Source organism: Megachile rotundata, chromosome 6, assembly GCF_050947335.1.
Source record: "Megachile rotundata isolate GNS110a chromosome 6, iyMegRotu1, whole genome shotgun sequence".
Classification (NCBI taxonomy): domain Eukaryota; kingdom Metazoa; phylum Arthropoda; class Insecta; order Hymenoptera; family Megachilidae; genus Megachile; species Megachile rotundata.
This window is the reverse complement of record NC_134988.1, coordinates 14,487,206-14,511,864: the sequence shown is the minus strand read 5'-3', so window position 1 is coordinate 14,511,864 and position 24,659 is coordinate 14,487,206. Positions and strand designations below refer to the sequence as shown.

The window sequence follows — 24,659 nt, the reverse complement described above, 5'->3', positions numbered from 1 at the left end:
ACGTTGCAGGAAATCTGTAATTTTAAGCGGTGATTATACAGCACTGTATAGATCAGCTTTTTGTATTATCACAAATTTAAATATACTACCGTTTGCGTAATTGAATAAATTAATGAACAGTTATATAATTAAGAATCGAGTAATGTAACAAAGAATTATGTAACTAAAAAATTAATTAAAGGTTATCACAAATTTGTATATTTCTTAAGATATAAAATAAATGAAGTACTTGTACAATTTTTATTAATATTATTGCCATAATTTTATGTATTTGTCAAGTATTTAATAGAACTGTATGTTTTGTCTGCCCATATTAATAGCGTTTATTTAATTTAATAATTCAAATAGGAATAAATTCTGAAGCAAAATAGAAACGAGTCTCGAATCCTGTTTCTTCATGCGTGCACAGCCAGATATTCTTATTCTGATTTGTGCGCATTTGTAATTATACGTATCATGGAAGCACACATGCCTTCGAAAGTCGCAATTTAACTACTTTTTACCATTCCACTTATGTATGCTTTAACCAACGAAACAAGAGCATAACTTTCTATTGAAATTACGCAAGACACCGTGTAATTACAAGTTGAAGTAAAACGGCTATTTATGTATTCAAGGTGGAAACTGCCTGTCTGCAACCTGAGTATTAAATTATTTTCAAAATCTTTAGAGCAAGTTACATCTCTTTTAACGTCGATTGAATTTCTTATAAATTGAGAAGGTTCTAAGATTCTGAAATTCTGAGGTTCTAAACTTTTATAATTTTTATATTCTGGAGAGTTTGAGTTCAGTGAGTGTAAGGTTACTTCATTAACTTAGTTGAACTCTTTCAACTCTGTGCAACTCAGATTTTAATTTAGAGCTTCTAGTTTCTAATTTGCAGGTATTTTAGTTGTGATATATAAGTTATAATTGTAATTACCAACTTATGAAGCTTGAATTGCAGGCTAAAAGTTCCTCAAACTTAAAACTTTAACTTTAAGTTACGATATCTAAATTTGTCTACTGCGCAAGTCTACTACGCAAGTCTATTGCGCAACTTCGCTGCGCAGGTCTACTGCGCAAGTCTACTGCGCAAACCCAGAAGCTCCAAATGACTCCCTACGAAACTCCAAACTGAAACTCCACATCTAAACTAAAAACCAATACCATAAACCACATACAAATCATAAATTTCAACTCATAAACTGAACATTTCACCTAAAAACTAAATTCATAATTCCCAATTTCGTAATAACACACCATTCTAAATTCTCAGTTCACAATATTACAACACACAATTCCTGCAAAAGTGTTCCACATCATTAACAATAACTAATAAATAGGAAATTATTGCTTTCCGCAATGAACACTTAGAAAAATCGATACTAATCGCGAGGAGAAATTGAATAATGTCTTTGTACTCGTGTATCAGCTCTTGTGCGTTGTTCGCGAGATCGTAAGAAAAAACCGCGATGCCTGATTCATCGTTCGTTTTGCAAATACTGTGGCGCGCAACGCAGCTGATTGTTGCTACAAGAACACTTCAAGTCGCTACCGTGGTTGATTTTCTTGCGAGTGCACGAGAGATATCGTTCCTGTTCGATTAAACGAGCCGTGTCCTTCAATATCCGAGAAACTGTAAGATGTTTTGCATGCGAATGCAGCTCGAAAGTCAGTTGTACGGATATTATGTACTATTACTCTTTTATCGGGTAACGTAGATATTTTATGCAATCATTTAAATACTTTGGAGCATAAATGAATACAAATTGGGGTACAAAAGTACCTTTTTTATTATGCTTACAATACAAACAGTATATTAAAAATAAAATAATGCACTTAAAATATAAAATTGATTCAAAAGATGTAATATACAAATTGAGGTACAAAAGTACACTTTTCATGAAGTTTGCAGTACAAACAGTATATCAAAAATAAAAAAATACATTTAAAAAATAAAATTGATTCAAAAGATATAAAATTCAAAAGACGTAAAATAAAACAGTGTATCTAAAAATGAAAAATGTGTAAGTCCAAAAAAATGACATCTAAAGACACATGGTAAATGGTCAAAAAATAGTGTAATTCAGGACAAAGATTCTTAAAGGGAGGAGAAATTAAGAAGAAGGAATGTGTATCGCCAGGCAGGTGTTCCTCAAGGTGTAGATTTTCGAAGGGAATTATTTGAATGCTCTTGAGGTATTCGCAGATGCTCCGAAGCTATACGAAACGAGAAGAAAAAGACCACCCGCTATACCTGACCCGGCAGAGACCTCAAACGAGAGAAACTAACAAAAGAACGAAGATATACATATTCCTCGAGGCCTGTCCGGTTCACGTTGGTGCGTAGACGACCGACTGCACACGCCAGATTTCTACAGGGTGTTTGTTACAATAATTTCATTTGATCTCTGAAGAAATTATTAGCAATTTTAATGTGGTTTATGTTTAAATGGATATTTTGGTATTGTGGGATCTGGAGTGTAATTTTCTATTTTTGTAAGTTTGTGAATTTGTATGGTTGTGAATCTGGAATTTCTACTTCTCTAAATTTGTAAATTTGGATATTTGTAAGTTTGGATATTTGTAAATTTGGATATTTGAAAATTTGGATATTTGTAAATTTGGAATTTGTAAATTTGGAATTTGTAAATTTGGATATTTGTAAATTTGGATATTTGTAAATCTGGATATTTGTAAATTTGGATATTTGTAAATTTGGATATTTGTAAATTTGGATATTTGTAAATTTGGATATTTGTAAATTTGGATATTTGTAAATTTGGATATTTGTAAATTTGGATATTTGTAAATTTGGATATTTGTAAATTTGGATATTTGTAAATTTGGATATTTGTAAATTTGGATATTTGTAAATTTGGATATTTGTAAATTTGTAAATTTGTAAATTTGGAATTTGTAAATTTGTAAATTTGTAAATGTGGAATTTGTATTATTCTGAATTTGTAAATTTGTGAACCTAAAATTCCTACTTCCCTAAATTTCTAAATTTACAAAAATGGAATTTTTATCTTCTCAAATTTGTAAATTTGGAACTCCCATCTCCCTACCTTCATAAACCCCTAAACTCTCGCTTTCCATCTTCCTAAATCCCAAGTTTCTAAATATACAACCTTACTAAAAAATTTCAAAAATTGCAAGAAGTATCCTTCATGCGAGGTAGATACGGTTTCCTTCTTTCACAATCAAGTTATTCATAATGTCGTAATCGAGCTGAACACGTACTCCTACAATTAGTTACATTGACTTTGTTCGATAAAAGCTATCTCCGTGTTCGTAAATTATTGACTGATAATTTAATCGAACTTTACGACAATTCGAAATGTCCTCGCTCATTACCAAGACAAAACATCGAGGGAAGAGGTGAATTAAATTTCAAGGTTAAATTAATTAGCTGTGACAACGTTTTTTATTACTTGAAGTTCAAGAGATGTCATGGTATCCTCTTCATTACCAAGTTTATACATGTCACATACTAATACTTGTTTGACTACTTTTAAACGTGTTCAAACATAACAATAAAAAGATTACAACAGTTCAATAGTTTAAAAATACTGTATAGTATTAATTAGTAATAGTTCAACAGATTCAAGTTTAACAATAGTGAAATATTTTAAAATCGTAAAACTAGGATCTTTGCAGGAACCAATTGTAGGTGAACGCAAGGAGAAATTGTTTCTACTTGCAAGAGCTATTAACCGTTGCAAAATTTGAAAGGACAAATCGTCATAGTTGGGTTAACGTTGAATTTCAAAATAGAAACCAGTAGATGTACTCCACGGTTCATTACAGATCCAGCTGTTAATGTAAAGATCGATAGTTAATGAGAACATCAAGGCGACTTGATTGATGAAATACGTACAGAAACTTTACCTTTCATTTATCATTACTGTTAATGTTCAGTGGATGGTTTGATATCTTGACTGATGAAGTGATAATGAATATTTATTTTTATATTCTTTTTAGAATACTTTGGTGATATAATATGGGGAGGGTTGGAAGATTTGGAAAGTGGGGACGTTGGGGAGGGTTTGGAGATGTGGAGATTTGGGGATTTGAGGATTTTGGGGATTTTGGGGATTTGAAGATGTGGGGACGTTGAGGAGGATTTGGGGATGTGGAAATTTGGGGATATGGGATTTGGGGATTTTGAGGATTTTGGGAATTTTGGGGATTTTGGGGATTTTGGGGATTTGAAGATGTGGGGACGTTGAGGAGGATTTGGGGATGTCGAGATTTGGTGATGTGGGATATGAGGATTTTGGGGATTTTGGGGATTTGGGGGATTTGAAGATGTGAACACTTGGGGGTGTGGGATTTTGGGGATTCGAGGATTCGAGGATTTAGGGATTTGAGGATTTAAGGTTATAGGTATTTGGGAATTTGAGAATTTGAAGTTCTAAAGATTTGGTCATTTGGGAATTGGAAGTTTTAGAGATTTAGAAATTTGAGGATTTGGGTACTTGAGTATTTGAAGATTTATTAAACTAAGGTTATGAGGGTTTTGATCCTTGGAAATTTAAGGTTTTCAGTATTTAAGTATTTGGTCATTCGAAAATCCAGTGTTTAGACAATTTAGGGTTTGCAAATTTCCAAATTTAACAAATTGTCAGGTTTGAAGATTTATAAGAAGAATTAAAACATGTAGAGACTGCCTCTTGCAAGCTTCAAAATTTGTGGATTCAAAATTGTCAGGCTTGAAGATTTGCAAGAAGAATTAAAACATATAGAGGCTGCCTCTTGCAAGCTTAAAAATTTGTGGATTCAAAATTGTCAGGCTTGAAGATTTGCAAGAAGAATTAAAACATGTAGAGACTGCCTCTTGAAGCTTCAAAATTTGTGAACTCAAAATTGTCAGATTTGAAGATTTGCAAGAAGAATTAAAACATGTAGAGGCTGCCTCTTGCAAGCTTCAAAATTTGTGAACTCAAAATTGTCAGATTTGAAGATTTGCAAGAAGAAATAAAACAAGTAGAGACTGCCTCTTGCAAGCTTCAAAATTTGTGGATTCAATACAGAAATTTGAAAGTCTAAAACATTGTAAAAACAGTTCATAAACTTGATTAACTATGCAAATTTACGAAACACAAATCAACTTCATCGCCTGTAAAATATGTCAATGACAAAAGGGGTTCCCCACAGAATCAGATCACAGTAATACCCCCGATAATGAGCAAGTTGACGAAAGAGCGGAAGCGTATGAAGCGGAGCGATTTCAAAGTGCACACCATGTGTACGCCACACAAGCGGACCGCCTAGCATGACGACATAACAGGACAAAGAGTTTACGCCTCGCATACGATACTTCACCAGAGGTTTTATACGAGAACTGCGTAACTGAACTCCCGCTTACTTGGTCTAGCGGTCTGTTATCGTTGACCCAGCTTGGTGACGATCTCGTTTCTTCCAGCAACAGTACATTTCCTCCAAAAAAGCTGATTCAATGATCAATAACTTCTACACGAGCTAACCTTGATCAGAGAGTTCACGAATGCGGTTCGTTAGCTTCTTTATCTTTCTTCTTTGAAAGATTCTTTCTGTCCCTGAACATTAGACGATGTTCGAGCTTGAACTGGGTCAACATATCCGTTTTTTTAGCCACACCGACGTCATTAGCTGACCAGCCTGGCTACTATAGTTGAACGCGCTTTTCAAGGGTACGAGATGTTTTTCCCGTCTCGTTTGTTACGGTTAGCAGTCGAGCCAGTTTGCTAGAACGATTTTTAAACGGATTTAGTAGGTTAGTGATACGAGCATTTCTATAGAACCGTTTAACCCTTTTTACGAGCTGTTCATTTGTGATGTTTTAACTGCGTGCTTTTAGGTAGATAGATCTTGTCGTGTTAGTTCATATTTTGTCTTAATTATTACAAACAGAATTTGGATTTGCATTGTTTGATAAAATCAATTTTTCGTAGGGAGATAAATCATGTGGAACAATTATTAGTCCTAACCTTACTTTCATTTTAATTTATTTTGTTTTGTGAACGTTATTGTGTATTTTTATAAAATAGGTATTATTTATATTTTATCTTAGTTGTTACATATATAATTTAGTTTTATAGTATCTAGTAGATAAATTGTTTGACAATTTTTATTTTTGAGTTAGATCATACATGTTCAGATGTGTGACTCATCCTAACCTAACTTTGACGTTGAACGAAAACAGCATTGAGGTTAAGTTACAATTTTTTCAGACAGTTACACATAAACTTTTATTAAAAAAATCATGAATATTAATGCCACAGAATGAATTCTTTTTTTAATGACATTATTTATAGAACATTTAAAAATAGCATTTAATAAAAATCAGAAAGAGTATCATAGAAAATAATCATGAAAATTAATATTACAGAGTGAATTCTTTTTTTGATGAAATTATTTGTATAACATTTAAAAATAGCATTTAATAAAAATCAAAAAGAGTATCATAGGAAAAATCATAAAAATTAATATCACAGAGTGAATTCCTTTTTTTGATGAAATTATTTGTATAACATTTAAGAATAGTATTTAATAAAAATCAGAAAGTGTATCATAGAAAAAATCATAAATATTAATGTCACAGACTGAATTCTTTTTTTAATGACATTATTTATACAACATTTAAAAAAAGCATTTAATAAAAATCAAGAAGAGTATCATAGGGAAAATCATCAAAATTAATGTCACAGACTGAATTCTTCTTTTTGATGAAATTATTTGTATAACATTTAAAAAAAGCATTTAATAAAAATCAAAAAGAGCATCATAGAAAAAATCATAAATATTAATGTCACAGACTGAATTCTTTTTTTTGATGACATTATTTGTATCACATTTAAAAAAAGCATTTAATAAAGATCAAAAAGAGTATCGTTTTTGAAGCATGTTTATAGCATGCATGAAAAGCAAAATGATTGTTTACAGAAATAAATTATTTAGGAATATATTAAGCACGAAGAAATTTAACGCCTCCGTTTAAAGTACGAGGCGTGAAAGTTTGAAGCAGGAGAAAAGCATCGTATGAATAATAAATGAGACTCTCTCGAGCCGAAATAGAAACAATAAGCGGCGCTAAGTGACGCGATAAAATATAAGTTTTCTCACGAAAACGAGTTTAAGGAACAAAACCGTTCAAATAACCGTGTTTCGTGCTCCAGAAAGTGGAAAATTAAATCTGCCCGTTGATTTTCATCTCGGTTCTAAACATTATAACCCACATTCTTTATAATCTAAGGAACAAATGGCGGTCGTGATTGCTCATAAACTTTCACGTAAATTCAATTATTGTAGGTGAATAATTTATAGAGTATATTGGGTGCATTTATGTGTACATTTATTGTATATGTACAGGTATAATGATCTATGTATAGAGAAGATAAATGAGAAAGGTATAGGATTTATTTCTGTAAAACGTACCGCGTTGCATTGTATTAAATGGCGGATTTCGACACGTGACACCATTTTGTGATGCATACGCGCTTTTGATATATCAATCAGAAGATTAAACTTGAAGATGACTTTCACTGAAATTACAGGAACGATGAGAAAATAAATTACGAAGATAATTAAACTCACAAAATTTTCATTTCTGAATTTCAATAAAACATGTAATACATCACACAACGATCCATCAGTAAATTATTATTACTTCTACAAATATAGATGAACAATTAAGAAGGTATTGTTAATGGAACTTGTAAATTTTTACGTACATTTATGATTTTATTCTCATTTCCATATTTCAACAAAATACACATATGATGAAATAAAAAATTGTCAATTAAAAAATTATTTAGTCCCTTAAATATAAATGAAGAGTATTCATAAAAATTGTACCTAAATTTCAAGGTATGTGTATAATATTTGATTCTCTCATAACTCCAAGGATATGTAACTTTTTAACTTCACTGACCAAGGTTTAACCCTTCAGATTGAAATGGTGAGCCAGGCTCGTCACAGTAACCTAATGCTAAAGTATACAATGACCAATCGTACTCGCCATAACGTTTCAGGTATTACATTTCACTTGAGAAAATTTTATAATGATCGTAACACGTGTTCTTTCCCTTTCAACCACTATCAGAAACCAAGAACATCTACATACTTCGTGAAGTTTGATCTTCAACTGCAGACCTCGATACTTTATGAACAAGTAATCAGGATTCAATGTAAGTAGGTTCTTATTTAACGATTAATTGTTTCGATGTAGAAATCATTATTTATTCCGTGTGAAAGTTAATTGTTTTGATGTAATGTATCTAATTTATTTAACGGCTGATTGTTTTAATGTGAAATTGCTAATTTATTTAATGGAAGAGTTTTCAGGGGTAAATTGCTAATAAGTTTAATGTGAAAGCTAATTGCTTTCATGTAAGAGCTGATTGTTTTTAAGTGTAATCTGCAAAATCTACTGAATTTATAAAATTTGTAAAATTTGTAAAATCTGTAAAATTTATACATTTATAAAATTGATAAAATTTGTAAAATCTGTAAAATAGATAAAATTTGTGAAACTGCAAGAATTGGTAAAATTTCTAAAATTGATAAGAGTTATAAAGTTTGCAAGATTTCTGAAACTTGCAAGAATTGTAAAATTTGTAATTTATTAAGGTACCACTAATCCCATGATTTATTACAATTAAAAATTATGAGATTTTGTGATGCCATACAATATTTGTTTGATGATGCCATAATTTGTTTGTCACAATAAATGAAGAAGAAAAAAGATTAGGGTTAAGAAATATGATGTCAGGGATGAGCATTGGTAACAAGGATATATCAATTTCCTTTTTTCTCCGGTTATGAACAAAGAGAAGCAAGGAAGCTGTCTAATCAGAAAATTAGACACAGTACACACGTGGGTAGAGAACGATGTCAATTAGACGACACATATCCGAGAAGACTGGATCACTGCTGTTTCTGGTATCTAGATCCGGCTTGAATCTCGCACATCTAACAAGCTTTTGTCAGACTCAAGAAAAAGCATGTCCTTGATTCAATCGCGATCGAAACCTTGTATCCGTGAGTGAAAGTAAACTGGATATTTCTTTGTTAACAAAATTTATATCTTTACACTCATTTTTAGAATTTCGAGTCATATTTGTGGATTAGAACATTTTTTAAGTTTGGAAGGTTGCTTGTTTTTTATTTTCTAAGTCGTAAACTTTTTAGTTATCAAGTTTTCTTATTTCTGATATTTGCAAATTTCTAAATTTCCAAATTTCCAGATTTCAAGATTTCCAAATTTTAAAATTTCCAAACTCCCAAATTTTCAAATTTCCAAAATTCCAAAATTCCAAAATTCCAAATTTCTAAATTTCCAAATTTCCAAATTTCCAAATTCCCATCTCCTTAAATTCCCACCTTCTTAAATTCCCATCTTCCTAAATTTCCATCTCTTTAAATTCCCACCCTCTTAAATTCCCATCTTCTTAAATTCCCATCTCCTTAAATTCCCATCTCCTTAAATTCCCACCTTCTTAAATTCCCATCTCCTTAAATTCCCACCTTCTTAAATTCCCATCTCCTTAATTTCCCATCTCCTCAAATTCCCACCTTCTTAAATTCCCATCTCCTTAAATTCCCATCTCCTTAAGTTCCCATCTCCCTAAATTCCCATCTTCCTAAATCCTCATCTCTCTAAATTCCCACCTCCTTAAATCCCCACCTTCTCAACTTCCCAAATCCCCAAAATCCCCTTCAAAAATTTATACAACAAACTACAAAATGTTCTACTATTTATACCACAAATCATTCTTCGTTTACATTTTTATCTCTCTCCACATTTAATTTAATGGCTCTCTCCTTGTAATACATTCATTTTCGAGGTAAATCCACTTATGCTCGTTAAACGAGATCATTACTAATCATTTTTCCAACAACCTCCTCTTTATTCCACTACATTAAATTTATTATTTCGACTATGAAAACCGAAAAGGTGTTGAAACGACCTTCGATGCTTCACGATGTTCACATTTCATCGATTATCATGCTCTTTGAGCAACGTTTGACATTTTCTAACGACGAATACATTTCTATAAACTCCTTTTATTGTTCCAGTAGCCTTCGTGACATTCATACGCTTTCAACACACTCGATGTATTGTTTCCACGCTTCTTTTGATACACAATTTTTGAAGTAAACGGATGTCTGACGTAGATTCTTAGTAAACGAGGAGGTAAAAGTGTTGAGCTCTTTTCAACTTAATTTTGTGTTCGACACGAAAATATTATTGAATTTATGGCATAGGAATTTATTATTCTTTAGCAGAAGAATAATAAAGTAGATGTTATTAATTTGTTTTCTAAAAACTGACCAGTGTTTACAACAAAATTTACATATTAGGAATAACAAACAATGGTTTGATTTATGAGCAAAAAATATTTGAAAATTCCTCTCAATTATTGTCACCGAACTTGTGTTTGTTTGTACAGTAGATAATCGATTGCCACCTGCAAATGTACCGAATTCGTCAGAATATATTAACTCACAATTCGAACAAACATTAATCAACTTTATAATACTACACTTCTGTCTTAAACACCTTGGAACGTTTCTTTAATCGTGATGAATAGTTTCAAATGAAATACGGATTACATGCAAGGTTATGCACTACAAAATCCTTGCGTGTCTTATGTGCTCGAAGGTTTGAAGATCCTTGAGAAACGTAAAGATTATGCTGTTTAAGTGATTTAATAAATTTGCATATTTATCGTCCGTGGAAAATGGGATCGGTGTTATAAATACAGATAAACCAATTAGAAAACAGTTACATAAATGAATTTTGCTACAATTTGTTTTTTGATGACGTGAATCGTAGATTGTTCATTTGAAATTATCGACTACCTCTGATGAAGATGGATCTCACTATCAACTACCTCTGACAGAACTAGGCCTAAATTCTAAAGACATATTCTCAAATAATTCTGATGAAAGTAGACCTAAATATCTACTTCTGATAGAGCTAGCTGCAACTACTTCTGATGGAACGGGACCTAATATCTCTGACAAACCTAGACCTAACTATCCCATAACTCCGATGAAACTAGACCTAATTATCCCATACCTCTGATAAATTTAGACCTAACTATTCCATACCTCTGGTGAAACTAGACCTAACAATCCAAACTACCTCTGATAAACTTAGACCTAACTATCCCATACCTCTGATGAAACTAAACCTAACAATCCAAACTACCTCTGATAAATTTAGACCTAACTATTCCATACCTCTGGTGAAACTAGACCTAACAATCCAAACTACCTCTGATAAATTTAGACCTAACTATCCCATACCTCTGGTAAAACTCGACCTAACAATCCCATACCTCTGATGACACTAAACCTAACAATCCAAACTACCTCTGATAAATTTAGACCTAACTATTCCATACCTCTGGTGAAACTAGACCTAACAATCCAAACTACCTCTGATGAAACTCGACCTAACTATCCCATACCTCTGATGAAACTAAACCTAACAATCCAAACTACCTCTGATAAAACTAGACCTAATCCAAACTACCTCTGATAAACTTAGACCTATTTGCAACTACGTCTGATAAACCTCGACCTAACTCTGATAAACCTAACTATCCGATAAACCAAGATCCAACCGTTCTCAACTACCAAACCTAGACCTCGACCTACGCTGAACAAACTATATTCAGAATCTGTAGAAATACCTTGGCGTATTTGTCGTCTCCTGACAGGAGGTGGAGCGCCGGTTCGTCGTCTCCTGGCGTAGGTGTGAACCGGTACAATCAGCCTCGGTCTCGGTATAAGGAATCCACCTTGGTTATTGCTAGGCTGAGTCACCTCCGATTCGCTGTCCGTGGTGCCGGTACTGCTCGACCTTCTCGATTCCGAATCCTCTCTGGACGCGCTGACTCTGCTACCCTCCAGCACACCCTCCAGCTGAGAGATCACCTCAGCGTAGGGTTGCCTGTACTCCTCGTCGTGCTCCTTCGGAGGCTTATTCCTCCCGTTGCTCGTCCAATTTACTCCGCATTCGCGCCAGCTGGCTTCGTACAGCAGCTCCATCGCTCTTCCTCGAGTGGCGTCAGGGTCTAAGAGCAGCTCGGGGTCCTCCAGGACGGCTCGGCCGGGATAACTGCGGACCTTCATGTTTGTCGGCTGAGTCACTCCTTTTCTGCCTCTTCTTTACTGCTCGTGTAAACTTCTGTCAGAGGTTTTTCCTTTTAGGCATTCGATGATGGTTTTTAAGGTTAAAGGCTCGTTAAAGGACGTCAGTCAGAAATTAAAGTTTCTTGTTGTACGATTTAATTGTTCATCGTGATGGTCATTTTTTGGTCAACTTGCTTTTTGACGGTTCTATGATGAATCAGTTGGGATGCAGAAGCCAGGAGCTGAACAGAGATCTATCAGCCGGAGACATTAACTCGTCTCGAAGCCTCCAGTCCGTGATTTACCGTGAGAACGATGAAATTCGACACTGGTTCTTGGCTTTCTTCCAGCAGCAAGATCGATGGACCAGATCAGTTCTGTTTGACTATGCGTCAGCGCTCCAGTCAAAACTCTGCCGCGTCTGGGTCGGCCGCGTTCCAGCACTAAATCACGGCGGAAAACACGTGCTTGGCTCTTCGATCAGGGCCCTTGACACCTGGTTTTCGGCTGGACAGCAGGTTCACGGCAAGTTATATATGAAGCATAAATCTCGACCTCGACTATAATCACTGTAATTGAACGGTCAGTTTTCTCATCGCAGAGCAACTTCTATTTCGATCCATGACCGGTACGGAGAACCTTCGGTGCACTTTGCGAGGCTGTGTCTTGCAACGGGAACCCAAGGATCGGGCCAAAGGAGATCGATGGATCGGTTGCGCAACCAGGTCCAATTATCGAACAATGAGAGGGCCAGTTCCGTTTTCAGCGGCGCGAACTTTCGATTCGGAGGCGACAGGAGAGCGGAGGAACTTGTGACAAAGGAGCAGCCGGGAATCCTGGCGTCACACGAACGAGGACACCAGCAGGACCACTCCTTCGAAACTGACGCTCACTGACAGCGTTCACGACTGGTGAAAAGTACGCCCGCAAAGACTGTGCACGAGAAACTCCCTTCCCCTCCGACTGTCGATCCCCCACCAGGCGAGCCGTTAGGGAGAGAAAGGACAGCGGTTCTCAAATCATAGTGATCGGCTTGCTGCAACCACTCCCACGAATATACTGGGTGTTCCTGATATGTGCTAATAAACCCCTATCGTTTTGATATTTTGCGAGAATGATGACCTTTGTTTCATTGATTCGAGGCTCTGAATATTCATAGACTCGTTCTGTTTAGGGATATGTTGACTCAAATGTTTTTTAAGTATTTCGTAATAAAAATTGGAGCAATTTTAAATATATGTAAATTGAATGTGACGAGTTAATAGTATTTTGGCATGTGGTTAATTTGTGGGAATGTCACGCGAGAGAGTAGGGTTCGATTCTATAGGAACTTGTAAATTTTTTTTTTTATTGCATTCTTTGTTTATTGATGTAAAATTATGCAGTTTTAAGCTTGTATAAATAGAAAACGTGTTTTTGGTGATAGATATATTTTATGAGAATATTTTTTGTAAAATATACTGAAGTGTTTACAAAGAGTTGCTATATTTTTCATTGCAAAATACTGAAGAACGAAATACAAGTAAAAACTGTAGTAAATAAAATTTCATTGAAAAGTGTAGTAAATCAAATTGTCATCAAAGGTGTAGTTACTCCATTGACATATATTTAAAAAATACATTTCGAGTATTTAATTCACAGCGAATGTTCATAAAATTTGAATGGAGAATACATTTACGTAACACATCAAGGTACATTTTCGAAACACGCGCCGGTCTATTAATCAAACAATTATTCGAACTGGTAACGGTGCATTTTCCAAGATTGCCGTGATTCGTATCGCAATATGTAAATTCGTAATATAACTCGATATAAAAAGTCTACCTACATGTAACCGAGTAAATTAAAACTTGGTATTAAAAGCAGAAAGTGTAGCAAAAGAAAGGTAAAAGGTGTTACGAGTCTTAGTTTGGAAAATGTATACATAAGCATTAAAAAAAAACTTGTCTTCCACGGTTGTTGGCTTTACGAATTACTATTTCTAGGAAAATAGGCATTTAGGTATATGTATAGAAGCTGCAGTTATGAAGATGGAGAGATATGAGGATTTTTATATCTATGAAAGAGATCTGGGGAAGTGGTGATTTAGAAAGGTAGAGATGTGGACATGTAGAAATTTGGGAATTTAGGGATTTGGAATTGTAGGGATGAGGACATGTGGGGATTTGAGGTGTAGGGATTTGGACATGTGGGGATTTGGGATTGTGAGAATTTGGGAGAGCAGAAATTTGGGTTAGAAAGAGATTTGGGGATGTAGGAGTCTAGGGACGTGGAGATTTGGGGGTTTAGAGATATGGGAATGTGGAGATTTAGCAATGTAGGGATGAGGACATGTGGGGATTTGGGGTGTAGGGATTTGGACATGTGGGGATTTGGGGTTGTGAGTATTTGGAAGAGCAGAAATTAGGGTTAGAAAGAGATTTGGGGGTGTAGGAATCCAGGAACGTAGAAATTTGAGGGTATAGAGATATGGGAATGTGGAGATTTAGCAATGTAGGGATGAGGACATGTGGGGATTTGGGGTGTAGGGATTTGGACATGTGGGGATTTGGGGTTGTGAGTATTTGGAAGAGCAGAAATTAGGGTTAGAAAGAGATTTGGGGATATAGGAACCTAGGAACGTAGAGATTTGAGAGTATAGAGATATGGGAATGTGGAGATTTAACAATGTGGGGATCAGAACATATAGGGATTCAGGGTGTAGGCATTTGGACATATGTAGATTTGGAGATATGAGCATCTAGGAGTGCAGAGATCCAGCAATGTAGGAATCAAAGTCACTTAGAAATTTTGATACATAGGAATTTGAAATTATATGAATCTCATGTAGGATCTGAAAATATCTTAGAATTTAGAGATCTAGAAACATCAAGATAAATGCCCATAGAGAAGACCTAGAAACCTATGGATTTATTTATTTATATGGAACACAGATAGTACATATACTCATCCATGGTCAACATCGCAAGTCTACCAAAACCCAATTCACCAAAATTAAAATAAAACTTCTAAACAAGAATATCACCCTTTATCATTAAAAAATCCAAATATTTAACATAGAGTTATTAATTCAAACGGTGCTCAGTTAAAGCTAGCAATTAACAAACCTGAAATAAATCTAGACATAAAAATGAGAAGATCTCGAATTTGTCTGCCACATTAATTTTCTCAATAATTACAACGTGCCACATAACCTAAGTACTCGTATCTATCTCGATTATGGTAGCTGAAGCGTTCAAATGAAAAGTATGTATATCAATTACATCGAGAAACGCAATTACTGTCGTATTTACATCGTAATCTCAAAAGTTGAGAATCTGTAGAGCCGGTTCAGTGAGAACCGAATGATAAGGATAATGCCGAGTATATTTTTCCTTCGTTTACTTGTTTGCTGCCCATAAATCGCGGTGAAATAATATACCTTAATTGTGGGAACAAGATCGGAAAGGTGGTAGACTGCGGATGTTTGTAGTGGGAAGATTACACGCAAAAGTGGAGCAATCTTGGTTAGGACGGTTCTTTTTTTTATGTTTCACGGTTGATTCAGTAGTTCTGTTTTATAGTGTACCGTTTAGGTTATTTGCACCGCCATGTTGTTTTGTCGAGTTTAATAACTTCATCCCGTGGCAATTTTCAGTGTCGGTGAAAGTCTGTTTTCCTGATGTGGTACACTTTTCACCGGTGCTTTTCGTTTATCTTTGTCCCAGATCATTTTTAAATTCTAGAAATTCTTATGTTTATTGCTTAAATTAAATTTGTATAAAAATTGATTGACTCTTATTCATTTTAGTAAATGTTATAGGTTTTATGTTAAAAATTTTGTTTAAATAATTTAAAAGCATTGATCTGCTAAAATATTGGAAGAATAAATCAACAAATTTATTAAACAATTAATTCATTCCTAATATGTACACCATAGAATTATAATTCACTATATAAAAATAAATATTAATTATGTACACAACAAATTGAAAAATTCAAAACTATTTTTCATTTTATAAAAGTAAATTTCTATTAAAATTTAAATTCACGAAAAAAAGTACATATTGTACATATAAAAAATAAATACAGTAAAATTAATGAAAGAGAACAATTTCTTTTTTAAAAAGAAGAATTTGCATTGCAAGAGTTTGAATTTAAACTAATTTGTATTAAAAAATGTGAATGTGTGTCGGCAAAAGTATAAAGCGAATGAAAGTGATTTTCCCTCAATCATTTTTAAGTCAATTTTCATGTTCAAGTTGACAAGGAGACGTATCATTTTATAAATATATCCTAATCGACACATTAATTGCTATGCTGTTACGGTGCACGAACTTCCGAGAGAAAGGACAGTGGTTCTCATTGGAGCGTTAGATAACAACGTTTTGCACGCGTTTACTGCATCATTGAATTCTAAACGAGATTTTCATGTGTATCTTGCGAAAGGAAAATTCAATAGAAAGGAAAATTATGCAGGAAATCATCCGTTATTACTTCATGCGTTTTAAAATGTTCGGGTTTCATTCGCTGGGAAACGTATGTGACTGTTATAATATTGTCAAGAAAATGGTGGGTTAGGTTAGGTTAGGTTAACATGTAGTTGGCTTATTATACTATTTTATTATTTTAGAAATAGCAGTATGTTTGTCGTTTTATATTTGTTGTAATATAAAGAAAGAATAGTTTAAAAAATTAAACTACTTTAAAAATTAAAAAATTGATGGTATATTTTATTTAGTAATTTTTAATTTTATATTAGGAATTTTTTTCAGCTAAGAGAGGCAAGTGTGAGATAGTACAATGTTAAGAAAATCACGAATCGTGAGTCATTTCAAATTTTTCTGTGAAATATCATAAATTCAACTTTTGAATTTAAAATCTATCACAAACTGCTGACATGTGGTGATGTTGCGTTCTACCTATCTTGTTACGTGTATAAGATTCTGAAGTATCAGTTTACGTACAGAGAGAAAAAACTTCTATCTAGAGAACTGAGTTAATGTTAAAATTTGTGAAATTTTTAGGTTGTGAATTTAAAAAATTTCGAGGTCTCGAGTTTCAAGTTCTGAAGTTAAATAATTCCATACTTTGAGATCTTAAGGTTCAAGAATTCTAAATTTCGAGATGGTAAAGTTGACAAATTGCACTCCTCGAGATCTCAAAGTAGAAAAATTCCACTCTTCAAGATTTCAAAATTCCAAAATTCCAACTTTCAAGGTCTTACACTCCAAGAATTCTATATTTCAAGGTTTCAAAGTTTCAAAATTCCAAATTTCGAGATGTCAAATTTGACAAATTCCACTCCTCGAGATCTCAAAGTAGAAAAATTCCACTCTTTAAGATTTAAAAATTCTAAAATTCCATCTTCCCAGATCGTACACTCCAAAAATTCCAAACTTCGAGGTTTCAAAGTTTCAAAATTCCAAATTTCGAGATGTCAAAGTTGACTAATTCCACTCCTCGAGATCTCAAAGTAGAAAAATTCCACCCCTCCATATCTTAAAGTAGAAAAATTCCACTCTTCAAGATCCCAAAATTCTAAAATTCCATCTTCCCAGATCTCACACTCCAAAGATTCCAAACTTCAAGATCTCCAAATTAAAAAATTCCAAAACCCCGAAACTCCCACCCTCCAAGCTCACATCTAAAACTCCCAAACTCATAAAATTCCAAAACACCAAAAATCCCTCTCAAAAAGTTCCCCTCCCTAAAAAAACTCCCGAACCGACTATGCCGAGGATCCTCCAAACGCGTTCGCGCCCACATCGCACACATGTCCGCCCCTCCACACATAACATCACACACTCGCCAATAGACGTCACTCAATACTGAAGACGACACTCGTCAATAGATATCACTCACGATACCGACCCGAATTTTGGTAATAAGACAGAAACAAACAGAATCTACCACACGTCATTTAACACGGTAAACAGATAACCGTTTTATTTTCGTCCGACTTTTTATCAAAACACATCTCTGTCTGTTGAAACGACACGGATTCACGGCGGTAATTGTTTGCGTAATGGTTACGCGACACCGATATAAACGTTAAATGTTTACACAGTCGGTTAAACCGTGGTTGTAGCACATAAAAATTTACGTGGTTACATTACGGCTGACTCATTATGCTCGTATTTAATTGTAGTATGGTTGCGCAAAGCGTGTCTGAAACGCGTTTAACCGGAACCGGAAGTAAAAGGAAATTCACCGACCAACGAAACGTGGTTTCGTGTAATAACTACGTAAGAAAGTTGCCTGGAATTTCAGATCCGAACGTGATTTCGTTTCTGTGTTAAACGAATTGTTTGGTGACTAATGCTACAGGGTGGTTCATTTAGAGAGGTCCTCTATAATGTATTCAAATTGAAACATTTTTTAAAGTAATAATTTTTTGACGTACCTATGTTAGTGATTTTTTAACTAATGCTACAGGATGGTTCATTTAGAGAGGTCCTCTATAATGTATTCAAATTGAAACATTTTTTAAACTAACAATTTTTTGACGTACCTATGTCAGTGATTTTTTAACTAATGCTACAGGGTGATTCATTTAGAGAGGTCCTCTATAATGTATTCAAATTGAAACATTTTTTAAACTAACAATTTTTGACGTACCTATGTTAGTGATTTTTAACTAATGCTACAGGGTGATTCATTTAGAGAGGTCCTCTATAATGTATTCAAATTCAAACATTTTTTAAAGTAACAATTTCTTGACGTACCTATGTTAGTAATTTTTAGAACTATCCTATAATATTATATTTAAAATATCTCCTGAACTAATGGTTTCTCAAAATAAATAGGTTAATGATTTTTCACAGAAAATGATTGGCTACATCTATTGCAAGAAAAGATGAAGACTCCTCATATGTCCCTCACGCTTTTGTCTATAAAATATTAATATAGAATCTCCTTTCAGTTCCATTGGAAACATATTTTTGTATCATGAATAATTTTGAAGATATTCGAATGAAACACCCTGTATCTTCATCCTAAGTTATCTTAATTATTACAATGCAGTACAGTTTTTTGTTATTTTGAGTCTTTGAGTTAAACTGTGGGCAGTGAAAATTACAGGGTGTTTCAAAAAATGAGTTATCTTCAAAAGAAATTATTATTTTAATGAACAAGTAATAACAGATATTGCTTATTTTTAAACAAATAATATGGTATTTATCGTGTATCGCGTGTACTCAAACATATACATCATCATGGATAATAAAGCTTATTTCACAAAAGTGGTCTTAATAATAGCCGGCATTATAACGGCAATAAAAAACGCGGCATACCTTCAATAACATTCTATTTATAGCCAGTGGCGTGGAAACCGGTTTTTTGGAAGAAAAGGCGCGACTTGAATCACTCGTTTTTCTAAAAAAATTATGAATCATACGAGTTGCATAGCTGCGCTGAGGTCAGAGTGAAGTTGTTCAGAAAGATGTATGCGGTGAACTTTCCGGGTAATTTAAACTACTTTCACTGGATTTTTTAGTGAATTAATTAAAGGTACTCATGGTTACTCATAAATTAGTTATTTATTAATTCTTTTGCTAAGTACTATTTCAGAATATTAAACTTGATAGTGCTCTGTAAAATTGAATAAAATTCAATCATTTTCTGAAGAGAGATTATAATATTGAACACGAGTTACTTCAAAAGCTAAAAAGTATAATGTTGCAATAATTAATAACAGAATAGTTCAATAGTTAACAATGCAATATTGCAAATGAGTTTTAGATATTTGCATAATGAGACAACCTGTATAAAAATTATTTTCAATTAACAAATTTAAAAATACAACAAATGTTAGAATTTCTTAGACGATTTTATAAATAAAAATTTGAGTATCATAAAATTTACACCATGAGTGAAAGGCAATATAATAGAAATAATCTTGAAATTGCACAGAAATTTTGAAGTCAATGACTTACCTTCCATAACATATACAATGGAGCCAACATCTCCTTCTCTTATAATAGTAGACCCAGCTGAAAAAGTAACAGGATACATGCAATCCACGATCTCCCTGATTTGCGTCAGCTCCAGGTTCTTCATGAAGTCATTGTCCAAAATGGCCGCTTTGATCAGCTCACGAGACCTTTAAAATAAACACACAATCCTTTTTGTTTCATTCAATGCTTATTTTACATCGAGGGAAGATAACTGTCACAAGTAGCATAATTCATATTATTACAGGTAATAATAAGATAGCTTATTACACTCATAAAATTGTGCATATATATACTTTGTATACATTGTAAAAATTGTAAGAATAAGTGTAAGTATACACTTGGGAATTTTTGCAAGATTTGTTTAGTTTCATTGGTTAGTGATTTATGTAGGTTATGTTGAATTGTGTATTCAATTTCTGGATTTAGAAAATTGCAAACTTGCAACGTTCCAAATTTCCAAACTTGCAAAGTACCAAATTTATAAATTTCTGAATTTCCAAATTCCCAAACTTGCAAAGTCTCAAATTCACGAGTTTCTAAATTCCAAAATTTCCCAACTTGCAAAGTTCCAAATTTCCAAATTTCCAAACTTGCAAAGTTCCAAATTCCCAAATTTCCAAATTTCCAAATTTCCAAACTTGCAAAGTTCCAAATTCCCAAATTTCCAAACTTGCAAAGTTCCAAATTCACAAATTTCCAACCTTGCAAATTTCCAAATTCCCAAATTTCCAAACTTGCAAAGTTCCAAATTCCCAAATTTCCAAATTTCCAAATTTCCAAACTTGCAAAGTTCCAAATTCCCAAATTTCCAAACTTGCAAAGTTCCAAATTCACAAATTTCCAACCTTGCAAATTTCCAAATTCCCAAATTTCCAAACTTGCAAATTTCCAAATTCCCAAATTTCCAAACTTGCAAATTTCCAAATTCCCAAATTTCCAAATTTCCAAATTCCCAAACTTGCAAAGTCCCAAATTCACAAATTTCCAAACTTGCAAAGTTCCAAATTCACAAATTTCCAACCTTGCAAATTTCCAAATTCCCAAATTTCCAAACTTGCAAATTTCCAAATTTCCAAATTTCCAAACTTGCAAAGTTCCAAATTCCCAAATTTCCAAATTTCCAAATTCCCAAACTTGCAAAGTCTCAAATTCACGAGTTTCTAAATTCCAAAATTTCCCAACTTGCAAAGTTCCAAATTTCCAAATTTCCAAACTTGCAAAGTTCCAAATTCCCAAATTTCCAAATTTCCAAATTTCCAAACTTGCAAAGTTCCAAATTCCCAAATTTCCAAACTTGCAAAGTTCCAAATTCCCAAATTTCCAAACTTGCAAAGTTCCAAATTCCCAAATTTCCAAACTCGCGAAGTCCCAAATTCCCAAATTTCCAAATTCCTAAATTTCCAAACTCGCAAAGTTCCAAATTAAAACCAAAGAACACAAAGAAAATCTGTTCCCTTCAGTCCAACAGATGGCACTTAACAAATCATTTCACGAATCTTGTAACAGCGATTCGTTCTTGACTCGTATTAGCATTGCAAAAGAAAGGTTGTAACACTAGAGATATCAAGGGTTTCTAAGCGACTCTAATGGTAATTTCGAAGTCAACAACTCACGTCGTGCATTTAATATGACCCACAGTCAATGCTCCGAAGGTAATGCTCTCATTTATTCTCAGAGCGAAACATCAAAAGCGCCGAACTATGTTTATCGTGCTCTGCACCTGTTGCACATTTTGCGATACCACAAGCTGTGCTTCGAATAAGTGTTCTCTTCGACGGTCTAACCGTAGCCTAATCGTCTATTATTAAATCTTCTTGCGTTTCAGAATAATCGATTATAACAATCGTAATAACGATTATTCTCTTTACAAGCGTTACGCAATATAGATTTTTTGTCGGGAGGTTTATGTTGATTGCGGTACAGTAGAGTCTCGTTATATTGCCGTCGTTAAAATTTAATTTAAGTCTTCTTGATACTTATGCTGATGAATAGATTTTTATGAGAGAATATTTGTTTGTCTGCGATTGATTTAATTTAAAGATTTGGGAAATTTAGGAAGATTTGGAAGATTGGGAAAATTGAAGAATTTAGAAAATTTATGAAATTTGAAGACTTTAGAAAATTTAGGAAAATTGAGAAACTTGAAGAGTTTAACAAATTTGAGAAAATTGGGAAGATTGAGAAATTTGAGGACTTTAGAAAATTTGGGAAAATTGAGAAACTTGAAGAGTTTAAAAAATTTGAGAAAATTGAGAAGATGAGAAATTTGAAGAATTTTAAAAATTTAGGAAATTTGAAGTCTTTAGAAAATTTAGGAAAATTGAGAAATTTGAAGAGTTTAAAAAATTTGAGAAAATTGAGGAGATGAGAAATTTGAAGAATTTAAAAAATTTATAAAATTTGTTAAACTTAAAAATGTCAGAATCTAATCTTGTAAAATCCAGTCTGCTTCACAAACCATACATTACAATTTATATAAACTTTCAAAAAATGGTTAGAAAGTAAATGAAAAGAAGAAACAACGAAGGAGTTAACGAATCCACGTGGCATGCATCGAAAACAGTTTCACTGTAACACTTTGTCACGTATTTTTGCGGCAGCGTAATTTGTATAGGTGAAACTATCAGTCCTGTTACGCAACCAACGACTAAATTTCACTCTTAATAATAGCTATGGCAATCGCCAAGTCATCGATCTCTGTGGTTGACCTCGAATTCGAAACTTTTATGGTGTGTTGTTTTCTTTCGAATGTTTTACTAAGTCCTCCGATGTACGTCTTAACATTTTATTAACTGTTATGACATATTTATGTATGAAGTACTTTCTGTACTCTAAACAAATTTTATTCGTAGCAATCAAAGATATGTTGTTTTATTAAAAAAATTAGTGGAAGGATACTTTTGAAGGACAGGTTAATGTGACATTTATAACCTGTAAGTAGAACGTCTGTGAACAAATTTTAGACCGAATTTGCTTGTTCCTTTTTGGAGAAGATTTTTTGGTACACATATTTTTAGCTTTCTTGATAGATGAAATTACCACAGTGCATGAATATTTTGTGTCAGGGTAAGATTAATAGGGTAAGAATAATCTCATATGCTTAAGATGGTACTTCAAATGTGAAGAAATGAAGAGATGTGAAGGTATAGGGATTTAAGTATGTGAAGATATAGAGATACACATATGTGGAGATGTGAGTATATGCAAATCGAGAGATATAAAAATTTGGAGCCATAAGGATGTGGAGATATAGTGATCTAAATAAGATGTACAAAGATATATGGAGATGTAAGAATACAGATCTAACATATATAGAAATATACACTTATGTATACACTTATACATAAATCCAGAGATAAATATCTGGAAATATAGTGCATATACTAATCTCTATACAAAGATCTGAGTATACAAAGATCCAACATACATGAAGATCTCTCAATATACTAATTTGTGCATATGGAACACTTGAACACAAATATAACCATACACAGATTCGAATATACAGAATCCAAACATATGAATCTGTATCCAATACTTCACTACATTTCAAAAAATAGAGCAGAGAGTTACCAAATGTTCTAATTAAACTTCAATCTCATCAATTTCCCCGAAACCTAAAAAAACCTTGAAAACCTCCTATACCAACAGCTCCCTCGTCAGACAGAAACCGTATATTATCACAAGATGGCGACCCTGTTACGAGTCGAGTCGCGCCCTGTCCAAACATCGCGTCGCATAAAAAGGTTCGAAAAAACCGTCGTTCTATTAAAATCTCCGCCTGAAATAAACCAAGAGTAGATCACCTCACGCGATGAAACCAATAAACTCTCGGTACCTTTGAGGCTTCGGAAACTTCTGAACGATCATGCGGCTGTCTCTGGCGAGCGGCTCAGCTGAAATAGCTTGTCTCTTGGCCCTCTGGCCAGGGCCGATGCCACTGGAGGCCAAACTGAAGTCGACAATTTGTCGGAACTTGTCAATCTCGTTCTGAAGATAGCGAATAGTCGAATCTCGCTCGTCGATAGTCTTCTCCAGCAACTCGATCATCTCGTCGCGACGGCGGAGAGCCTCTGTCCGCTCGTACAGCAGCCTCTTCAGGTCCCGTATCGAATCCATGCTCCTCGGATGTTCTGCCACTGGACACTTTAATCCTTTTCCTTATAACGACCCGTTACGATTGTCAGGGGGCAAAATATGCGTGCAGTAAATCGAGTTTAAGTTTTAGATATTTTAGCGTTTAAGGAAGACTTTCTGACATTTTGTGGAAGTAGCTTTTGGACACTTATCATTTTCACTAAATCATTTTTTACTGGGTTTTGAATGTTTTTGCAAGCTCTTGCAAGTTTTAGTTGAACTATTAGCTACTTAGGATAGTATCTTTTTAAGTATGGTTATTTTATTATGATAGAATTTCTTTTTTTACGAAAAAGTTTAAGAATGTGTTTTTATTAATTCATGTTTGCTATTTAAGTATGTGGTGTTTTTAAGAAATGGTCATTTTGGTGGTGACTTGTAGAGTTTATAAAAATTTATCAATTTTTGTTATCAATTTTAGTTTTAACAATGATGTTATCTTTTTAATAATCAACTATTAATTAATCAAGT

General features: G+C 33.7%; 1 protein-coding gene and 1 long non-coding RNA gene across 5 annotated transcripts in view; one reads left to right on the top strand and one right to left on the bottom strand.

Annotated features, from left to right (window-relative positions):
- Positions 1-24,659, bottom strand: part of for (cGMP-dependent protein kinase for) — a 79,149-nt gene that overhangs the window by 12,795 nt on the left and 41,695 nt on the right. For 2 of the 4 annotated variants that reach the window (XM_003704357.3, XM_012287657.2), the window contains exon 2: positions 20,031-20,197. In XM_003704357.3, coding sequence (XP_003704405.2) covers positions 20,031-20,197 — 167 coding nt within the window. Of the gene's footprint in view, positions 1-11,672; positions 12,718-20,030; positions 20,198-23,889; positions 24,398-24,659 lie in introns of those variants that run through there. The other 2 variants (XM_012287655.2, XM_012287656.2) reach the window with 2 other exon arrangements.
- LOC105662743 (uncharacterized) lies at positions 12,508-13,590 on the top strand. Its single transcript, XR_013038491.1, has 2 exons — positions 12,508-12,639; positions 12,716-13,590. It is a non-coding gene; the product is annotated as an uncharacterized LOC105662743 (long non-coding RNA).